Below are 22,967 nucleotides of genomic sequence, written 5' to 3' on the forward strand. Positions count from 1 at the left end.
GTGAACACTTATGTCAATTAGATACTTCTGTATTATAATTTTCAATACATTTGCAAAAAAATAATAAAGGCATTATGGGATATTGTGTGTAGATGGGTGTGAAATAAAATCTATTTAATCCATTTTTGAATTCAGGCTGTAACACAACAAAATAAGTCAAGGGGTATGAATGATTTCTGAAGGCACTGTACATGTTTATGTATATATGAAATGTCATTACAGTCGTGTTTACCTATAGTGCCTGTACTTTCTACGCCGATAAATAACGTTATCCATCTGGACCTTTGCCACCTAGGAAATTTGTGTGACCGGACCTTCTCAAATAGTACTTGAGTACCCCTGTTCTAGAAGGTGCATTTTAACAAGATACAGTTGAAGTCGGAAGTTTATATACACTTAGGTTGGAGTCATTAAAACTCCTTTTTCAACCACTCCACAAATGTCTTGTTAACACACTATAGTTTTGGCAAGTAAGTTAGGACATCTACTTTGTGCATGACACAAGTAATTTTTCCAACAATTGTTTACAGACAGATTATTTCACTTATAATTCACTGTATCACAATTCCAGTGGGTCAGAAGTTTACATACACTAAGTTGACTGTGCCTTTGAACAGCTTGGAAAATTCCAGAAAATATTGTCATGGCTTTAGAAGCTTCTGATAGGCTTATTGACATAATTTGAGTCAATTGGAGGTGTACCTGTGGATGTATTTCAAGGCCTACCTTCAAACTCAGTGCCTCTTTGCTTGACATCATGGGAAAATCAAAAGAAATCAGCCAAGACCTCAGAAAAAAAATTGTAGACCTCAACAAGTCTGTTTCATCCTTGGGAGCAATTTCCAAACGCCTGAAGGTACCACGTTCATCTGTACAAACAATAGTACACAAGTATAAACACCATGGGACCACGCAGCCATCATACCGCTCAGGAAGGAGACACGTTCTGTCTCCTAGAGATTAACATACTTTGGTGCGAAAAGTGCAAATAAATCCCAGAACAACAGCAAAGGACCTTGTTAAGATGCTGGAGGAAACAGGTACAAAAGTATCTATATCCACAGTAAAACAAGTCCTGAATCGACATAACCTGAAAGGTCGCTCAGCAAGGAAAAAGCCACTGCTCCAAAACCGCCATAAGAAAGCCAGACTACGGTTTGCAACTGCACATGGGGACAAAGATCATACTTTTTGGAGAAATGACCTCTGGTCTGATGAAACAAAAATAGAACTGTTTGGCCATAATGACCATCGTTATGTTTGGAGGAAAAAGGGGGTGCTTGCAAGCCGAAGAACACCATCCCAACCATGAAGCACAGGGTGGCAGCATCATGCTGTGGGGGTGCTTTGCTGCAGGAGGGACTGGTGGACTTCACAAAATAGATGGCATCATGAGGAAGGAAAATTATGTGGATATATTGAAGCAACATCTCAAGACATCAGTCAGGAAGTTAAAGCTTGGTCGCAAATGGGTCTTCCAAATGGACAAAGACCCCAAGCATACTTCCAAAGTTGTGGCAAAATGGTTTAAGGACAACAAAGTCAAGGTATTGGAGTGGCCATCACAAAGCCCTGACCTCAATCCTATAGAAAATGTGTGGGCAGAACTGTAAAGGTGTGTGCGAGCAAGGAGGCCTTCAAACCTGACTCAGTTACACCAGCTCTGTCAGGAGGAATGGGCCAAAATTCACCCAACTTATTGTGGGAAGCTTGTGGAAGACTACCCGAAAAGTTTGACCCAAGTTAAACAATTTAAAGGCAATGCTACCAAATACTAATTGAGTGTATGTAAACTTCTGACTGACTGGGAATGTGATGAAAGAAATAAAAGCTGAAATAAATAATTATCTCTACTATTATTCTGACATTTCACATTCTTAAAATAAAGTGGTGATCCTAACTGACCTAAAACAGGGAATTTTTACTAGGATTAAATGTCAGGAATTGTGAAAAACTGAGTTTAAATGTATTTGGCTAAGCTGTATGTAAACTTCCGACTTCAACTGTAGCTATGATGTGTCCTTGAGTTACCTCATATGAGTACATGAGGGCGATGAGCACACTCATGAGACTCTATCATGAAGTCCTTGGGCAGGAGAAGCTACTCATCCCCCAGTGGAGGGCTGAAACACAACACAGGCGAACATGCAGGTACACAATAGCCCATTAAAATAGCAGACATTCTTGATTTTGAATAGAAATTTTAAATAGAACTGGCACATTACTTACATTATTGTTTATCCGGAAGTAGTCTCGCATGATAAGGAATAAGGAAATCCATTGTTAAACCATAACTGAATGATGTCCTGTGATTAAGGCTGTTGTGGTGACCATATTACTGCCACACCGGCAGTCATGAGTCATTAGTCATGACCACAGTAAAATAAATTGTGACCGTAGAGTCACGCTAACTCGCTAATGATAATCAGGTCGCTAATGGCCTGGTACTCTGGGCTCTATTGTCCCGCTAACCACTCACATCAATGCAAATGCAACGAAAATCAAATCAAACACATCATCAAAACCGTTTGTGCTTTTAAAACTCACCTCACTGTGATTGATCAATTTGAAGAAAGAAATTCAACAACAGGATGAAACTGAGTGGAAAACATGGTATTTTTGGATGAGGTTTCAAAGCCTAACACAACGAAATGGACAGCGCTTTCTAAGGCGATGATTAATTCAAATAACCATATGCATATTAGAGCTTATGCAAAAGCATAGGCCTATATATGAGCCAAAGCCCCCAAAAAAAAAAAAACCTGAATTAAAATAATGATTGTGAGTTATACAATACATAGCATACCTCATTTTACACATGGCAGAAAAACATTTGAAAAATACTGATTTAAGAGATCTTTGATACATAATTGGTCTAGCCTAAATTAAACAATTATAGTGAATTTGTATTTGATTTTGAATAGCCTAGTAATAGGGCATTTTTATATTTTCATATTTAATAGGCTGACACATTACCTTTAGAATATCTCACCACTGTGCGTATCCATCTCCTCCCCTCTCCTTCATTCATTTCTCCAGCGTGCAGAGAGAGGGGCTGTCAACAGTTTAGTGAAATGTGTTTAGTTGTGAAAACATGATTTTGGGTAGCTGCAGGAACAGGGTTGGAGAGCCCATGGCATACAGAGTTTGGGCGGAATTCGCTATTTGAGTGCATATGGATGACATGTATTTTTTGTCTTGCCCTTGTTCCAGCCCATTTAATAATGGGCCATTCTAAATCGAAACTACACTGAACAAAAATATAAATGCAACATGTAAAGTGTTGGTCCCATGATTCATGAGCTGAAATAAAACATCCCAGAAATGATCCATATGCACAATAAGCTTATTTATCTAAAATGTTGTGCACATATTTGTTTACATCCCTGTTAGTGTGCATTTAATCTTTGCCAAGATAATCCATCCACCTGACAGGTGTGGCATATCAAGACGCTGATTTAACAGCATGATCATTATACAGATGCACCTTGTGCTGGGGACAATAAAAGGCCACTTCAAAATGTACAGTTTTGTCACACAACACAATACCACAGATGTCTCTGAGAGAGTGTGCAATTGGCACTGCAGGAATGTCCACCACAGCTGTTGCCAGAGAATTGAATGTTAATTTCTCTACCATTAGCCGCCTACAACGTTGTTTTAGAGAATTTGGCAATATGTCCAACCGGCCTCACAACCGCAGACCATGTGTATGGCAACGTTGACATTTGCTGAGGCACTCTGTTCACGTTGTGAACAGAGTGCCCCATGGTGGCGGTGGGGTTATGGTATGGGCAGGCATAAGCTTCGGACAACGAACACAATTGCATTTTATCGATGGCAATTTGAATACACAGAGATACTGTGACGATATCCTGAAGCCCATTGTACCTCCTGAGTGGTGCAGTGGTCTAAGGTACTGCATCGCCACTAGAGATCCTGGTTCGAATCCAGGCTCTGCCGTAGCTGGCCGCGACTGGGAGACCCATGGGGCGGCGTACAATTGGCCCAGCGTCGTCCAGGGTAGGGGAGGGAATGGCCGGCAGGGATGTAGCTCAGTTGGTAGAGCATGGCGTTTGCAACGCCAGGGTTGTGGGTTCGCTTCCCACGGGGGGCCAGTATGAAAAAATAAAAAATAATGTATGCACTCACTAACTGTAAGTCGCTCTGGATAAGAGCGTCTGCTAAATGACTAAAATGTAAATGTATTGTCGTGCCATTCATCCGCCGTCATCATGTTTCAGCATGATAATGCACGACCCTATGACGCATGGATCTGTACACAATTCCTGGAAGCTGAAAATGTCCCAGTTCTTCCATGGCCTGCATACTCACCCACTGAGGAAGTTTGGGATGCTCTGGATCGACAATGAGTTCCAGTTTCCGCCAATATCCAGCAACTTCTCACAGCCATTGAAGAGGAGTGGGACAACATTCCACAGCCAACTGCCTAATCAACTCTATGAGAAGGATATGTGTCACTCTGCTTGAGGCAAATGGTGGTCACACCAGATACTGGCTGGTTTTCTGATCCATGCCCCTACCTTTTTATTTTATTTTTACTCCTCTTTTTCTCCCCAATTTCGTGATTACGATCTTGTCTCATCGCTGCAACTCCCCAACGGGCTCGGGAGAGGCGAAGGTCGAGTCATGCGTCCTCCGAAACATGACCCGCCAAACCGTGCTTCTTAACACCCGCTCGCTTAACCCGGAAGCCAGCCGTACCAATGTGTCGGAGGAAACACAGTTCAACTGACGACTGAAGTCAGCCTGCAGGCGCCCGGCCTGCCACAAGGAGTCGCTAGAGCGCGATGAGCTAAGTAAAGCCCCCCGGTCAAACCCTCCCCTAACCCAGACAACGCTCTGGCAATTGTGCGCCACCCTATGGGACTCTCGGTCATCGGTAATGACACAGCCTGGGATCGAACCTCAGGCTGTAGTGACGCAGCAACACTGCGATGCAGTTCCTTAGACCGCTGCGCCACTCGGGAGACCCTCCCTACTTTTTTAAAGGTATCTGTGACCAACAGATGCATATCTGTATTCCCAGTCATGTGAAATCCATAGATTAGGGTCTAATGAATTCATTTCAATTGACTGATTTCCTTATATGAACTGTAACTCAGTAAAATATTTACAATTGTTGCATGTTGCGTAAATTTTTTTGTTCAGTATAATTTTACATATTAGTAAAGACAAGATTAAATTGAGAATAGTCTGATGGGTGAAAATATGATCAAATGATGAGAGAACAGCGTGTGCAGCCTGAGGCAAGGAACAGAGTGCAAGCTTTTTTTACAACTTTCTCAAATCATCAATAGTCTATAGTTGCATCATGCATCCCATATATCTTTTGATTTCTAAGACATTCTAAGGTGTGTATCATTCACAACTAAAGTTGCCAAATAACTCTAAATCTAGTTTATAGGACCTGTTTCAAATGATCACTTTTAAGCTCAACAAAGCCACTTTATATGCGCACACTCTCTCCGGAAATATCCTTTCTATTTTATTCAGCTAAGTTCAATTATATTCTTCTTACTATAAAATCATATAATATAAAATAAGGGCACGGAACTTAGAAGCATATCTTGTCTGCTAAATGAACAAGTCTACAGCCTATGGCATGGAGCATAGCCAGATAACATACAGTAGGCCAACTCATATTCTGTTCTTCTGAAATACATTTTCTTCATATCATAATGTTTCTTTAGACCTTTCCAAAAATAAATAATGGATTTATTTTGATGGTGTATATTCAATTGAATTATTATACTTTTTTTAAATGTAGATGTTCCAAAGGTGCGCATCAGCGGCTTGTATGCGGGAGGCCTGGAGATGCTAAAAGTGTTTATGTAAATTAACAGCCAATTACCGTGAGACCTGCAGTCTTTTGCATGACAATAACCGGTTGACACATTTTTTATTTTGCTCTATACTGATATTGTGTCTCTCGTACTATGGTATAGGGTAGGTAGCTGGGCGAGGGCATGAACTGGGCCTGGTAGAAGGCTGGCTGGTTGGGTCCTGGCTTGCAGGCTATGACAGGGGGGCCTGGGTAGTGAGCTGGTTTTGGAGGATAGATAAGGTAGGCCATCTTGGGGTCAAGTGGGCTGTAGGGTGGAAGTACTGTCTGCCTCAGGCACTGGAGGAATACTCTCATTATTATGAGTGGGATTTGCTGGACAGAGAGTGTGGGCACTGTCACTGTTGGATGTTAGATGGGTGGCTTGGACAGGTGAGCTTGTACTTCCAACAAGGTCTTGTGTTCCTGGATTTTCTTCCTGAACTGCTGTCCTCCCATAGGACAGGGCCTGGTTCTCAGGGCCGGGGGGTTGAATGACTGAGGAGTAGAAAGAGGAGGGATAGGTAGGATCAAGATTAGACTGTGTATAATTGTTAGTCAACTAGCAATGAAAAATGTGACTAAAAGCTGTTTACCTACAGCAATGATGTAGCCATGACTTACAGTGAGGGAAAATAGTATTTGATCCCCTGCTGATTTTGTACATTTGCCCACTGACAAAGACATGATCAGTCTATAATTTTAATGGTAGGTTTATTTGAACAGTGAGAGACAGAATAACAACAAAAAAATCCAGAAAAACGCATGTCAAAAATGTTATAAATTGATTTTACATTTTAATGAGGGAAATAAGTATTTGACCCCTCTGCAAAACATGACTTAGTACTTGGTGGCAAAACCCTTGTTGTCAATCACAGAGGTCAGACGTTTCTTGTAGTTGGCCACCAGGTTTGCACACATCTCAGGAGGGATTTTATTCCGCTCCTCTTTGCAGATCTTCTCCAAGTCATTAAGGTTTCAAGGCTGACGTTTGGCAACTCGAACCTTCAGCTCCCTCCACAGATTTTCTATGGGATTAAGGTCTGGAGACTGGCTAGGCCACTCCAGGACCTTAATGTGCTTCTTCTTGAGCCACTCCTTTGTTGCCTTGGCCGTGTTACTTTTGGGTCATTGTTATGCTGGAATACCCATGCACGACCCATTTTCAATGCCCTGGCTGAGGGAAGGAGGTACTCACCCAAGATTTGACGGTACATGGCCCCGTCCATCGTCCCTTTGATGCTGTGAAGTTGTCCTGTCCCCTTAGCAGACCTGTCCCCTTGTTTCCACCTCCATGTTTGACGGTGGGGATGGTGTTCTTGGGGTCATAGGCATCATTCCTCCTCCTCCAAACACGGCGAGTTGAGTTGATGCCAAAGAGCTCGATTTTGGTCTCATCTGACCACAACACTTTCACCCAGTTCTCCTCTGAATCATTCAGATGTTCATTGGCAAACTTCAGATGGCCCTGTATATGTGCTTTCTTGATCAGGGGGACCTTGCGGGCGCTGCAGGATTTCAGTCCTTCACGGCGTAGTGTGTTACCAATTGTTTTCTTGGTGACTATGGTCCCAGCTGCCTTGAGATCATTGACAAGATCCTCCCGTGTAGTTCTGGGCTGATTCCTCACCGTTCTCATGATCATTGCAACTCCACGAGGTGAGATCTTGCATGGAGCCCCAGGCCGAGGGAAATTGACAGTTATTTTGTGTTTCTTCCATTTGCGAATAATCGCACCAACTGTTGTCACCTTCTCACCAAGCTGCTTGGCGATGGTCTTGTCGCCCATTCCAGCCTTGTGTAGGTCTACAATCTTGTCCCTGACATTCTTGGAGAGCTCTTTGGTCTTGGCCATGGTGGAGAGTTTGGAATCTGATTGATTGATTGCTTCTGTGGACAGGTGTATTTTATACAGGTAACAAGCTGAGATTAGGAGCACTCCCTTTAAGAGTGTGCTCCTAATCTCAGCTCATTACCTGTATAAAAGACACCTGGGAGCCAGAAATCTTTCTGATTGAGAGGGGGTCAAATACTTATTTCCCTCATTAAAATGCAAATCAATTTATAACATTTTTGACATGCGTTTTTCTGGATTTTTCAGTTGTTATTCTGTCTCTCACTGTTCAAATAAACCTACCATTAAAATTATAGACTGATCATTTCTTTGTCAGTGGGCAAACGTACAAAATCAGCAGGGGATCAAATACTTTTTTCCCTCACTGTACCTGATTAACTTTATTCATGAATTACTTATTTTAGAGGAAATGTAAGTCCCCTGTGTACTGTGAACAGAGGAACTCTCACAAGTCTCTCAGGGCAGTTGACTGACCCACTTTGGGTTCTACAGTGGAAAAGAGTGCATCTGATTAATGAAAAGGCTCAGGCCAAATTAGTGTGGTTATTCACGGTCACTCTCCAGCGGCCAGTGTGGTTTGTCAAGGCTCATTGAGTTTCTGCTCTGGAGAGGGTGACACGTGCTGACTGACTGAGACCACAGCACAAACAGCAGGGCAGTGTCCCAGCCAAGGCAGCCAGGCTGCTCTAGTGTTGCATGTCTGGGAGAGAGAGGGTTTGGACTTTGGCCCACAAAGATATGAAACATGTAGATTTAAAACCAACTGCAATCCTGTAGAATCTATTTTTACTTGTAGATGGGTCAACGGATGTATAATGGGCCAGTGCATCACTGAAAATTCTGCTGGATAAATAGAGCGTAATAGCAACCTAAATGATCTTCAGTGGGAATTTGACCACCCTGAAAGAATATTGATCGTTTTATACAATCCCATCTTTTGTTTTACTTCAACCCAATGCATACAGTTGAGCTAATGTTGCAATGTTTGTTGTTTGTTTTGTCTGACTGACCAAAGTCAGTTGATTCATCCTAATCATTCAATTTAAATTCTACTGTTTCAACATTTTATAAAATAATAAATGACAATTTTTGTTTGTAGTACTAAACATGCCTTAGAGTCAGAAATGAACAGAGACTAACCTGGGTCCATTTTGCCAGGCAGCGTACAGTACAGGGCAGTATCCAGTTGGAGAACGGTAGAGAGGAGGATTCAGGGGGTCATCTGTAGAAAATGCCTGATCCAGACAACAGACACAATGTGGGAATATTGTGTCTCCTCTCCACAGGGGAGAAATATAATCGTGTTTGTTAAAATATTTACAGGCTTGTGTGTGTGTGTGGGTGTGTGGACGTGTTTAACTATTCTTGTGGGGACCAGAAGTCCCCAAACTGGAGACATTTTGTTAGTCCCCACGACGTCTAGGGGATTTAGGGTTAAGGTTAGGGTTAGAATTACGTTAAGGGTTAGGGTTAGGAGCTAGGATTAGTTTTAGGGTTAGGGTTAAGGTTAGGTTTTTGGGTTAAGGTAAGGGTAAGAGTACGGGTTAGGGTTAGGTTAAGGTATAGGGTTTAGGGTTAGGGGTTAGGGAATATAGGATTTTGAATGGGACTGAATTGTGTGTCCCCACAAGGTTAGCTGTACAAGACTGTGTGTGTGTGTGTGTGTGTGTGTAGTGTGTGTTTTAGGATGTGACAGTGAACTCAAATGGGGGAGTGGGATTATGGATGAAGGTGGATCTTGAAACCTGGATTGTAACGTAACCTGGATACGACAACATCACAGTCTCTCTGGTCACACCAAAACCAATGTAAAAATAAACAACCATGTTTTAGAAAAGGATAGCTTATTATCATGAATGGGAACTGTGATAACATTTGATATAATTCTGATGGAATGTTTAGACAAGAATCAAATGAACCGTGAAGAACAATTCATTTTCAAGGGGAAAACCAAGAGTGTGACTCGGTGATCAGGTATCTAGAGCACTGTACTTCCTTTCCTCATCCACAACAAAGGTTAGTAACAAAGGACAGGATCTGCAACAAGCATCAAAGGCATTCTTTGGAGTAACTACAGTCCACTTTCCATTTAGAACCATATGTGCGTTTAGAAAAATTCTGGTATTGTCAAATACAGTCAGGTACATAATTATTGGCACCCTTGACAAAGATGAAGAAAAAAGGCTGTATAAAATAAATAATACAAATACTGAGCTATATTGCATTCTCCATTAAAAAAAAATATATATATTATTTTATACTAATATGACTGCTCAGAGAAAGAGATTGTAATAAAATAAATCTAAAAAAGATAGGGTCAAAATGATTGGCAGCTGTCACGCCCTGGCTCTGGGGACTCTAGTATGTTGAGCCAGGGTGTGAGTTTTCATTTGTGTTTGTTCTAGTTGTTGTATTTCTATGTTGGCCAGGGTGGCTCCCAATCAGAGACGGCTGTAGCTCGTTGTCTCTGATTGGGAGCCATACTTAAGTAGCCGTTAGGCATTCATTTGGTGTGGTTTCTTGTGCTGTGTTGGTTTGTGTATGTAACCAGGGACGTCACGTTTTCGTTTTGTTGTTTGGTTCGTGTGATACTTTATAATAATAAAATGTTCGCATTCCACGCTGCGCCTTGGTCCTCCTCTGTTCCCGACGAGCGTGACAGCAGCCCTGTTTTCAATACTCCAGCACCCTACCCTTGAGAGAATAACGACACTGAGCCTTTTTCTAAAACATTTTATGAGATTGGAGAATCTGACCACAGCACTGCCTGGAGTTTGATAAACGCCATTGGCACTTGAATGGTAACCGGTGCTATGGTCAGATGACAAGAAAATAGAGCTCTTTGGCCACGCACACCAGTGGTGGGTTTGGTGTTGAAAAACAGAAGCATATTCAGAAAAGAACCCCATAACTATTGTAAAATATGGTGGTGGATCTTTGATGTTATGGGGCTATTTTGCTTCCACTGGTCCTGGGGCTCTTGTTAAGGTCAACGGCATCATAAACTTGACCAAGTACCAGGACATTTTAGCCAAAAACCTGGTTGCCTCTGCCAGGAGGCTGACACTTGGCCGCAAGTGGATCTTCCAGCAAGACAATAACCCCAAGCACTAATCAAAATCCACAAAGAAATTGTTAATTGACCAAAAAGTCAACATTTTGCATTGGCCATTCGTCTCTGGACTTAAATAATAAATAAATAAATAAATAAAGTCTCTGGACTTGAACCCCATTGAGAACCTGTGGTTTGAATTGAAGAGGGCAGTCCATAAGAGCAGACGGATGTCTGTATGGAGGAATGGTCTAAGAGCCCTCCCAACGTGTTCTCCAATCGCATAATAAAAAATAAAAAAAGGCTCAGTGTCGTTATCCTCTTAAGGGGAGGATGCTAGAGTATTGAAAACAGGGCTGCCAATCATTTTGACCCCTATCGTTTTAAGATGTTTTAAAATTACTTATTAAACTAAATCTGTTTCTCTGAGCAATTGTATTAGTATAAAATAAGAGAATTAACGATGTTTTTAAACATACAATATAGCTCAGTATTTGTATTATTTATTTTATACAGTTTTTGCTCATCTTTATCAAGGGTACCAATAATTATGGACCTGATTGTATTTCTCTATTTTTTTATATATATAACACATCAAGTGTCATTATTAAAATATTGTCATCACACTATTACCTTTCAATTATAGTTGCTAGTTTTTGATTTTATACTTATTTTCCATACTTTTATAATGATTTATAAAGTCATTTTTTTCAAACTGCACATTACAGTGCCTTCGGAAAGTATTCCGACCCCTTGACTTTTTCCACATTTTGTTACGTTACAGCCTTATTCTAAAATTGATTCAATATTTATATTTGTTTAGCAATCTACACACAATACACCATAATGACAAAGTGAAAACAGTTTTTTTGAGATTTTTGCAAATGTATACAAAATAAAAAACTGAAATACCTGCTTGGCCTCCGACCGCAAGGCACTACAGAGGGTAGTGCGTACCGCCCAGTACATCACTGGGGCCAAGCTTCCTGCCATCCAGGACATCTATACCAGGCGGTGTCAGAGGAAGGCCCTCAAAATTGTCAAAGACTCCAGCCACCCTAGTCATAGACTGTTCTCTCTGCTACCGCACGGCAAGCGGTACCGGAGTGCCAAGTCTAGGTCCAAAAGACTTCTCAACAGCTTCTACCCCCAAGCCATAAGACTCCTGAACAGCTAATCATGGCTACCCGGACTATTTGCACTGCCCCCCCACCCCATATTTTTACGCTGCTGCTACTCTGTTAATTATTTATGCATAGTCACTTTAACTCTACCCACATGTACATATTACTTCAACTACCTGAACTAGCCGGTGCCCCCGCACATTGACTCTGCACCAGTACCCCCCTTTATATATAGCCTCCCTACTGTTATTTTATTTTACTTCTGCTCTTTTTTTCTCAACACTTTTTTGTTGTTGTTTTATTTTACTTTTTTATTAAAAAATAAATGCACTCTTGGTTAAGGGCTGTAAGTAAGCATTTCACTGTAATGTCTGCACCTGTTGTATTCGGCGCATGTGGCCAATAACATTTGATTTGATTTGATTTGATTTACATAAGTATTCAGGCCCTCTGCTATGAGACTCGAAATTGAGTTCAGGTGCATCCTGTTTCCATTGATCATCCTTGAGATGTTTCTACAACTTGATTGGAGTCCACCTGTGGTACATGATTTGGAAAGGCACACACCTGTCTATATAAGGTCCCACAGTTGACAGTGCATGTCAGAGCAAAAACCAAGCCATGAGGTCGGAGGAATTGTTCTGTAGAGCTCCGAGACAGGATTGTGTTGAGGCACAGATCTGGGGAAGGGTACCAAAAAATTTCTGCAGCATTGAAGGTCCCCAAGAACACAGTGGCCTCCATCATTCTTAAATGGAAGAAGTTTGGAACCACCAAGACTCTTCCTAGAGCTGGCCGCCCTGCCAAACTGAGCAATTGGGGGAGAAGGGCCTTGGTCAGGGAGGTGACCAAGAACCCGATGGTCACTCTGACAGAGCTCTAGAGTTCCTCTGGGGAGATGGGAGAACCTTCCAGAAGGACAACCATCTCTGCAGCACTCCACCAATCAGGCCTTTATGGTAGAGCGGCCAGACTGAAGCCACTCCTCAGTAAAAGGCACGACAGCCCGCTTGGAGTTTGCCAAAAGGCACCTAAAGATGCTCAGACCATGAGAAACAAGATTCTCTGGTCTGATGAAACCAAGATTGAACTCTTTGGCCTGAATGCCAAGCGTCACGTCTGGAGGAACCCTGGCACCATCCCTACGGTGAAGCATGGTGGTGGCAGCATCATGTTGTGGAGATGTTTTTCAGCGGCAGGGACTGGGAGACTAGTCAGGATTGAGGCAATGATGAACGGAGCAAAGTACAGAGAGATCTTTGATGAAAACCTGCTCCAGAGTGCTAAGCACACAGCCAAGACAACGCAGGAGTGGCTTCGGGACAAGTCTCTGAATGTCCTTGAGTTGCCCAGCCAGAGCTCGGACTTGAATCCGATCTAACATCTCTGGAGAGACCTGAAAATATCTGTGCAGCAACGCTCCCCATCCAACCTGACAGAGCTTGAGAGGATCTGCAGAGAAGAATGGAAGAAACTTCCCAAATACAGATGTGCCCAGCTTGTAGCGTCATACCCAAGAAGACTCAATGCTATAATCGCTGCCAAAGGTGCTTCAACAAAGTACTGAGTAAACAGTCTGAATACTTATGTAAATGTAATATTTCAGTTTTTAAAGAACAATTATTAGCAAAAATGTCTAAAAACCTGTTTTTGTTTTGTCATTACGGGGTATTGTGTGTCGATTGATGAGAGAAAAAACAAATATTTAATCAATTGTAGAATAAGGTTTAATGTAACAAAATGTGGAAAATGTCAAGGGGTCTAAATACTTTCCGAAGGCACTGTATATGGTTCTTTGTCTGTATGATTCAGTAGTGAGGTTATTTACGTGCCATTCCATTCCACATTCCATTTTTCTGGTCTGGTGTGTTTTTCCTTCCCTAAAGTATTTGGCAGGAATAACACAAAAGTGCAGTTTACTCCCATAAAAGGGATATGTATCATACCATTCACACCCTCCTAAAATCCAACCCACATGTTTATTGTTTATGTAGCCCACCCAGGCTTCTGGTGTCTTACTACAGCCTCATGATGCATTTTGTTATTCCTTTTAGGGTCACCATGCAAATCTTTAATGTGATGGTAAGTATCTTCTTTCATAAGAGGTGATTAATTATATTTTTAATGTTTCAAAGTAATTTTCTGTATTCAAAGACTAGTTGAAATGTTACACCTTTTTCACAACTCTGTTCTTGTTTTACTATGCACCTGGATGTCAATGTGTCAACATCAATGTAAACTGTTAACCAACACTTAGTCTAGCAAACAGGTGCAGAATCCAAACACAGTGGGAGTATTACTATTGCTCATCCTGTGTAAACAATAAGCCATGCATCATTTAATCATAATTTACAATGGGTGTTGACCGTCGCATGCCATACATTCTTAAGTAAGGTTAGGCTGAGGTGGTAAACAACACATTGCATGTTCATCCTGTTGTTAATCTGCTGGAGACACATCAAACCTCACTTTATTTTTTATATAGTAGAAGATCTGGATGAGCTATAGGGACATTTGTAGTTCAATAACACAAACTGATTACAAGGATTTCCAGGCATTGGGTAAGATCGTCAATCTAATTTCGATTCTTAATTATACTTTCTCTCCTGTACCAGCTCACACTGAGGCTGACTGGAATTTGAGACCTCTGTCTTGAAAACACACGCAACCACCCTCTTGACATCTTCTCTGGGGCGCGGGTGGAGACATTTCAGGCTGAGGAGTGAGGTTACAAATCCTCATTTGTTACACCTGCTCATTTGAATTCTCTGTTGCTGGCAACAATATGAAACAGACTGTGAGTAAAACAATCTACTGGAGTTGCAGAGTAAAATTTATGAAATTTCAGAGTAAAGTAGTAGCCTCTCCTTTTATCACATTATGATCACGTTTGTTTGACACTTTGATATTGGCAAAAGAGCTGATCTGATTGGTCAAAATACCAATTTGTGGAAATATAATTGGGCTGCCTGTATTAATGCAGCTTATAGCAATGGCACTGTTTTACTGAACAACAAGTTATTTATGGACACACTTTATGAGAGCATAATAAAATGGTGATTTCCTACTTCAAGTGTTCTCTCACACACATTATGAAATCATTTTAATATTAAAACTCCCAGAAATAAGTAAAGTATACAGTGGACAGACATGAATGTGTCTGATAAGTGATGATTAATTTCCACAAAGTAATGCTTATCCCTGCACCTGTAGTTTCTGGGGAACAACATCAAATGAGATGTGCCCCAAAAAATGTCCTGTCTTCTTGAAGGAGCATCAGCTCATGGTACCTGTCCCCCAACCTCACTCTGAGCCTGTCCCCAGCTTTTAGTGCAAACACGCCGGACGTGCAGGGAGACTTTTCCCAGTACTGAGTCCCTGAGCCCTCTGAACCAGGCGGCTGACAGTCATTTGATTTGGGAATGCAGTCCACTGTGTCAGATGCTGTTAGGAGGTCTCTATTTTTGTGGTAGCTCTTTGCAAACAGGATTACCTTCTGGGTGAGGATGAACACTGAGTCCTCCTCGCTACACACAAAGTGACCAGGCCTTCGGAAGGTGATCTGCAGGTAAACCTTGTACATGCCATCTTTGAGCACGATGAGGTCGCCGTCCTGATACTTAAATCCAATAAGGTGAGCAAGTCCAAGGTTGTACTCCCATTCAAGGTATACCCTTTTTGAATGATTAAATGAGTCTGGAGCTGGAGGAGAGACAAGAGAGGACATTACTTTTTAGCTTAGTCTTATTAATGGGTCTTTCAGGGAATAATGTCATGAATAGTGTGTATCATAATTGTACCTGTCAGATGGGCACTTGGATTGTTTCCAATTTGCTGCTGCTTCTGCTGAACACTGCCTATGGAGGGATAAAATAGACAGTGAGGATGATGATGATGATTATGATGAAGATTATAATAATATCATAACCATAGTCATAATTCTAATTTACCCATAGAATCACCTCCAGCTGAAGTGTGCTACAAATAAAAACAAGATCCATTAAGATTTACTGAGCATATTTAACTTTTTTGATCTAAATACAGTCCCCAAGTATTACCACAGCCCTCCACAATTAGAATGACAAGCGTGTTCTGATGTTGGCTCTCTAATAATTACGCATTTACTGTAGGCTACTGTACCAGTTCCGTTTCTTACCACACACACAACACTATCCATAAACAAATCTGAATCGGGATTATTTGCAGGTAACAGGTTCATTTAATCGAAGGACACTTGAGCGCTGTTGAATGAGAAGCTCACCTGGTAGTCCGCTGCTTTATGATGATATGCGTTTAGCAAGAGTACAGCACAAGACAGAAGCAGAGAGACAAGAGCAGCGAACCGAGTGAGGCACATTGGCCGCCCTTTGTCTCTGCGGCTCACTCGGGCATAAAGACTCCTGTCACTCTCCGCATGATGACACGCAGGGATCTCAAAGCAAACTGCTTCAGCGCCAGCAGCTGTCATGATCAGCAGGGAGGGAGTACTCAATGGGATCTTGCCATTCAAGTCCGACTTTTATCAATGTTGTAGCCCACGTTGCACCCAGGGGCGTTTCTAGGTTTTGAAGACATTCGGAGTTTAGCCCAAAGCCAGTAGGGTGGTCTGGGGGCATCACCCCCCGGCAAAAAATAATTTAGAATTTGGTGCCCTTTGATATTAACCTCCCCACCTGCCACATCAGACAGCTCCAGTACTCAATTACAGTAGATACTGTGGGTCTCTACTCTGGAACATTCTCTACTCTGGAATACATACATCTACAGTCAGTGGTGGAAAAAGTACCTAATTGTCATACTTGAGTAAAAGTAAAGATACATTCATAGAAAATGACTAAAGTAAAAGTGAAAGTCACCCAGTAAAATACTACTTGAGTAAAAGGCTAAAAGTATTTGGTTTTTAAATATACTTAAGTATCAAAAGTAAATGTAATTGCTAAAATATACTTAAGTATCAAAAGTAAAAGTATAAATAATTTCAAATTCCTTATACTAAGCAAAGCAGACGGCCACATTTTCTAGTTTTTATTTATTTACAGATAGCCAGGGGCACACTCCAACACTCAGACATTATTTACAAACAACGCATGTGTTTAGTGAGTCCGCCAGATCAGACGCAGTAGGGATGACCAGGGATGTTCTCTTGATAAGTGTGTGAATTAGACAATTTTCCTGTCTGCTAAGCATTCAAAATGTAACGAGTACTTTTGGGTGTCAGTGAAGTAAAAGTAAAAGTTGTCAAAAATATAAATAGTATAGTAAAGTACAGATACCCCAAAAAACTAGTTAAGTAGTACTTTAAAGTATTTTTACTTAAGTACTTTACTCCACTGTCTACAGTGTATGGCCAAAAACCTCCATACCACTCAACAACTTCAAACATAGACTCTGACCTGTCCAATGAGCTAAATTGATTAAATAATCCCACAGTACCCAAACACCCCCTCTCTCTCTCACACATGCACACACAGTGCAGTAGTTAGAATCCATAGAGCAGCTTTAAGTGATACAGTGTGCTCACTTCTCTTCCTCTCTCCATCGCTTTCTCTGTGTCGTCTGTTGCTGTCTCTCTTGTCGGCCCTCTTCTGTTGCTGTCTCACAGTCTTCTATATTGCTGTCTCTTGTCTACTCTCCTCTCTCACCCTGCCCTGGTTGTAAAAAAGGTAAAAGTAAACAATTGTTTAATGGTAATTTTACAGGCTTTTTCACCTCACCTGCAAATTCTTTGTAAACCATGTTTTACTTTTTCACTGTATGCATTTCACATGTTATAATTTTCAATAAAACAAATTAGAATCTATAGAGCAGCTTGAAGTGATACAGTCTACTGTGTGCTCATCCCAACTCTGTTCTCTCTCCATCTCTTCTGTCACTTTCTCTGTATCTTGTCTGTTGCTGTCTGTCTTTTCATCTGTTGCTGTCTTTAATATTTCAGATAGATTGTAACTTCCATCAACGTAATTGTCTGCACCACTTCCAATCCCCCCTCAGGTTCTTGTTTGTTAATGTCTCCTTTGTCTATCCTCTTCTGTTGTTATGGCCTGTTCTGTTCTTCTGGTGTCCCTCTCCATCATATCCTATTCTTCTGTTGCTGTCTCTGTGTCTTGTCTGGTGTGTCTCTCTCCATCATATCCTACTATTCTGTTGCTATCTCTGTGTCTTGTCTGGTGTGTCTTTTTAGTTTTGCAATCCAAAACGGTCAAGGGGATACTGGGGTAGCTTAACTTGTTTTGGGCCTGTGTCTGGGTCACCTAAATCATCCTCTTCCCTACCAGTTGCCCATGGCTGCTGCTGTTCTAAGTGCTCCACTGGTCTGCTGTTCTCATCTGTCCTCCTCCTTGGTTCATCTGCAAGGTAGCAAAGTAGAGGTACATGTCATTAGTTAGTTTTAAAGGGCGACTGCTCTTCCTGATTTGGGCTCATTTTGGATTTGGTTAATTAAGAAATGCTATCGGCCATGACTGTATTCAAACGTGAGGTGGTTTGGGGTGTGCTTTGATGTGGGTGTCTCGTGTGTGTGTGTGTTCGCAGGTGGGAAGAGTTATTTAGCCAATTAGCTTCAACCGGGCTATTTGGGGGCTGTCAATAAATTACACAATGTAAATGGGACAATATTTTCATGTTGCACATCTTTCAGTTGTCTCATTAAATGCTTTCAATATTTGTATATTAATTTCTACAATTTATAGTTGGTTTGTGGTTTTTGAGTCATTGAAATTTGGAGCTATTGGAATTTTAACATATTGTCCCAAGTACATTGTGTAATTTACCAATGGTCCCTAACTAGCCGCATAGGGATATCCAAAGTCAACCCAAATTTACCACAGGCATTACAATGGGGTCGCGTGGAGCTGCACTCTAAATTGATGATTACTTGTGTGCTGCCAGCTGTGGGCAGGATTGAAACAAACCCAACCTTCATTTACGTTGTGATGCAGTCACCACCACAAGTCTCACAAAACTCAGTTTTGGACAAGACTGACTTTATGACCAAAATGATCCTATTTACACTTTGTAGTCAATTTTGACAGTAGAATAAATGTTTGACTCATATCGATGCCACATAGGCTGTTTTCTTAATGAGAAGTTGGTTTTTAGGGGCAGTTGCTCTTTCAAGTTACTGTATACTGACAAGACCAGGGCAATTCAGCTGTAAAAAGATATTCAAGTGTCCAAAAAACAGAGCAACACAACTCCAAACATGTCAGATAAGAAGCTACATAGCCCATAGGCTATATTAATATAAAGAAACATGAGCCCCAAAAAAATTACCTGTAGAATTGAATAAGTTATAAGACCTCTATGATTCATTTCATTTCCTCAGTTCTCCCAGCTAATGGACACAACTTAAGGGCCTATCTATTCACAATCTAACCACAAAGCTGTCCATATCCCCCCCCTTTCTGGTTGCCCTCCCCCTTCCCTTCCATGTTCTAGTTAGTTTATTTGTCATATGCACATTATATACACTACCATTCAAAAGTTTGGACACACCTACTCATTCAAGGGTTTTTCTTTATTTTTTAAACTATTTTTTATATTGTAGAATAATAGTGAAGACATCAAAACTATGAAATAACACATATGGAATCATGTAGTAACCAAAAAAGTGTTAAACAAATCGAAATATATTTGAGATTTGAGATTCTTCAAATAGCCACCCTTTGCCTTGATGACAGCTTTGCACACTCTTGGCATTCTCTCAACCAGCTTCATGAGGTAGTGACCTGGAATGCATTTCAATTAACAGGTGTGCCTTCTTAAATGTTAATTTGTGGAATTTCTTTCCTTCTTAATGCGTTTGAGCCAATCAGTTGTGTTGTGACAAGGTAGGGGGCGTATACAGAATATAGCCCTATTTGGTAAAAGACCAAGCCCATATTATGGCAAGAACAGCTCAAATAAGCAAAGGGAAACGACTGTCCATCATTACTTTAAGACATGAAGGTCAGTCAATACAGAACATTTCAAGAACTTTGAAAGTTTCTTCTAGTGCAGTCGCAAAAACCATCAAGCGCTATGATGAAACTGGCTCTCATGAGGACCGCCACAGGAATGGAAGACCCAGAGTTACCTCTGCTGCAGAGGATAAGTTCATTAGAGTTACCAGCTTCAGAAATTGCAGCCCAAATAAATGCTTCATGAATTGCTGCAAAGAAACCACTACTAAAGGACACCAATAAGAAGAAGAGACCTGCTTGGGCCAAGAAACACAAGCTATGGACATTAGACCGGTGTAAATCTGTCCTTTGGTCTGGAGTCCAAATTTGAGATTTTTGGTTCCAACCGCCGTGTCTTTGTGAGACGTGGTGTGGGTGAACGGATGATCTCTGCATGTGTATTTCCCACCGTAAAGCATGGAGGAGGAGGTGTTATGGTGTGGGGGTGCTTTGCTGGTAACACTATCTGTGATTTATTTAGAATTCAAGGCACACTTAACCAGCATGGCTACCACAGCATTCTGCAGCAATACACCATCCCATCTGGTTTGGGCTTAGTGGGACTATCATTTGTTTTTCAACAGGACAATGACCCAACACACCTCCAGGCTTTGTAAGGGCTATTTTACCAAGAAGGAGAGTGATGGAGTGCTGCATCAGATGACCTGGCCTCCACAACCCCCCGACCTCAACCCAATTGAGATGGTTTAGGATGTGTCGGACCGCAGAGTGAAGGAAAAGTAGCCAAAAGTGCACAGCATATGTGGGAATTCCTTCAAGACTGTTGGAAAAGTATTCCAGGCGAAGCTGGTTGAGAGAATGCCAAGAGTGTGCAAAGCTGTCATCAAGGCAAAGGGTGGCTATTTGAAGAATCTCAAATCTCAAATATATTTTATGGTTCCATATGTGTTATTTAATAGTTTTGATGTCTTCACTATTATTCTACAATGTCAAAAAATAGTAAAAATAAAGAAAAACCCTTGAATGTGTAGGTGTGTCCAAACATTTGACTGGTACTGTACATGAAGTACACATTGCAATAAAATGCTTACCAGAGCGGCAGGTAGCCTAGTGGTTAAGAGCATTAGACCAGTAACCGAAAGGTAGTTAACCCCCAACAACAACTGCTCCCAGGGTGCTGATGATGTCGATTAAGGCAGCCCCCCTAACACCTCTATGATTCAGAGGGGATGCGTTAAGTGCGGAAGACACATTTCGGTGCGTTCAGTTGTGCAACTGACTAGGTATCCCCTTTCCCTAACTTGCAGGTTAACCTCTCGACAATGCAACAACAATAGAAAAAGTACAACGATGATCAAAAGTATGTGGACACCTGCTCGTCGAACATCTCATTCCAAAATCATAGGCATTAATATGGAGTTGGTCCACCCCCCCCCTTTGCTGCTATAATAGCCTCTACTCTTCTGGGAAGGCTTTCCACTAGATGTTGGCACAATACTGTGAGGACTTGCTTCCATTCAGCCACAAGAGCATTAGTGAGGTTGGGCGATTAGGCCTGGCTCACAGTCGACGTTCCAATTCATCCCAAAGGTGTATGATGGGGTTGAGGTCAGGGCTCTGTGCAGGCAAAGTCAAGTTCTATCACACCGATCTCGACAAACCATTTCTGTATGGACCTCGCATTGTGCATGGGGGCATTGTCATGCTGAAACAGGAAAAAGGGCCTTCCCCAAACTGTTGCCACAAAGTTGGAAGCACAGAATAATCTAGAATGTCATTGTATACTGTAGCGTTAAGATTTCCCTTCACTGGAACTAAAGGGCCTAGCCCAAACCATGAAAAACAGCCCCAGACCATTATTCCTCCTCCAAACTTTACAGTTGGCACTAGGCATTCGGGCAGGTAGCGTTCTCCTGGCATCAGCCAAACCCAGATTTGTCCGTCGGACTGCCAGATGGTGAAGCGTGATTAATCACTCCAGGGAACGTATTTCCAGTGCTCCAGAGTCCAATGGTGGCAAGCTTGACACCACTCCAGCTGACGCTTGGCATTGCACATGGTGATCTTAGGCTTGTGTGCGGCTGCTCAGCCATGGAAACCCATTTCATGAAGCTCCCGACGAACAGTTCTTGTGCTGAAATTGCTTCCAGGAACGGGTGTGGCTGAAATAGCCATATCCACTCATTTGAAGGGGTGTCCACATACTTTTGTTGGGGTAAGGAGGGGGTGTTGTTGGGGTAAGGAGGGGGTGTTGTTGGATTAATTAAGATACACTTTGAAGAGGTAGGGTTTCAGGTGTTTTCTGAAGATGTGCAGGGACTCTGCTGTTCTAGCTTCAGGGGGAAGCTGGTTCACCATTGGGGTGCCAGGACAGAGAAGAGCTTGGCCTGGGCTGAGTGGGAGCTGCCCTCCCATAGGGGTAGGAGGGCCAAGAGACCAGAGGTGGCATAACGGAGTGTTCGGGTTGGGGTGTAGGGTTTGAGCATAGCCTGAAGGTAGGGAGGGGCAGTTCCTCTTGCTGCTCCGTAGGCAAGTACCATGGTCTTGTAGTGGCTGCGAGCTTCGACTGGAAGCCAGTTGAGAGTGCGGAGGAGTGGGGTGACATGGGAGAACTTGGGAAGGTTGAACACCAAGCGGGCTGCAGCGTTCTGTGTGAGGTAGGGTCGTACTCTACGGATGTTGTAGAGCATGAACCTGCAGGAATGAGTCACTGCTTTGATGTTTGCAGAGAATGACAGGTTGTTGTCCAGGGTCACGCCAAGGTTCTTTGCACTCTGGAAGGGAGACACTGTGGAGTTGTCAACCATGACAGAGAGGTCTTGGAGCAGGCAGGCCTTCCCCGTGAGGAAGAGCAGCTTTGTCTTGTCAAGGTTGAGCTTGATGTGGTGGGTCGACATCCAAGCTGAGATATCTGCCAGGCACGCAGAGATGCGTGTCACCACCTGGGGGGGTGGGGGAGAAAAGTAGTTGAGTCTCATCCACACAGCAATGATAGGAGAGACCATGTGAGGATATGACAGAGCTGAGTGACTTGGTGTATAGAGAGAAGAGGGCCTAGAACCGAGCCCTGGGGGACACCAGTAGTGAGAGTATGTGGTGCAGACACAGACCCTCTCCACGTCACCTGGAAGGAGCGGCCTGCCAGGTAGGATGCAATCCAAGAGTGTGCAGAGCCTGAGACGCCCAGCCC

At 42.2% G+C, this 22,967-nt stretch overlaps 1 protein-coding gene across 1 annotated transcript; it reads right to left on the reverse strand.

Annotated features, from left to right (window-relative positions):
* Positions 1-13,627: 13,627 nt before the first annotated feature.
* On the reverse strand, positions 13,628-16,398 carry LOC121584128 (tumor necrosis factor ligand superfamily member 15). The gene is made up of 4 exons (XM_041899961.1): positions 16,138-16,398; positions 15,827-15,854; positions 15,677-15,733; positions 13,628-15,578 (listed from the first exon to the last, which is right to left on the reverse strand). Exons 1-4 carry the CDS (start codon positions 16,342-16,344, stop codon positions 15,106-15,108), a joined length of 765 nt encoding a protein of 254 aa, XP_041755895.1. The 5' UTR covers positions 16,345-16,398; the 3' UTR covers positions 13,628-15,105.
* Positions 16,399-22,967: the final 6,569 nt, after the last annotated feature.

The sequence above is a fragment of the Coregonus clupeaformis genome, chromosome 16 (assembly GCF_020615455.1).
Source record: "Coregonus clupeaformis isolate EN_2021a chromosome 16, ASM2061545v1, whole genome shotgun sequence".
Classification (NCBI taxonomy): Eukaryota; Metazoa; Chordata; class Actinopteri; order Salmoniformes; family Salmonidae; genus Coregonus; species Coregonus clupeaformis.

Coding starts and splice junctions, on each gene's coding strand:
- LOC121584128 (XM_041899961.1), bottom strand. CDS start 16,344: ATGACAGCTGCTGGCGCTGAAGCAGTTTGCTTTGAGATCCCTGCGTGT. Junction 15,734..15,826: donor AGCTGGAGGTGATTCTATGG/GTAAATTAGAAT, acceptor ATCCCTCCATAG/GCAGTGTTCAGCAGAAGCAG. Junction 15,579..15,676: donor TCCAAGTGCCCATCTGACAG/GTACAATTATGA, acceptor TCTCTCCTCCAG/CTCCAGACTCATTTAATCAT.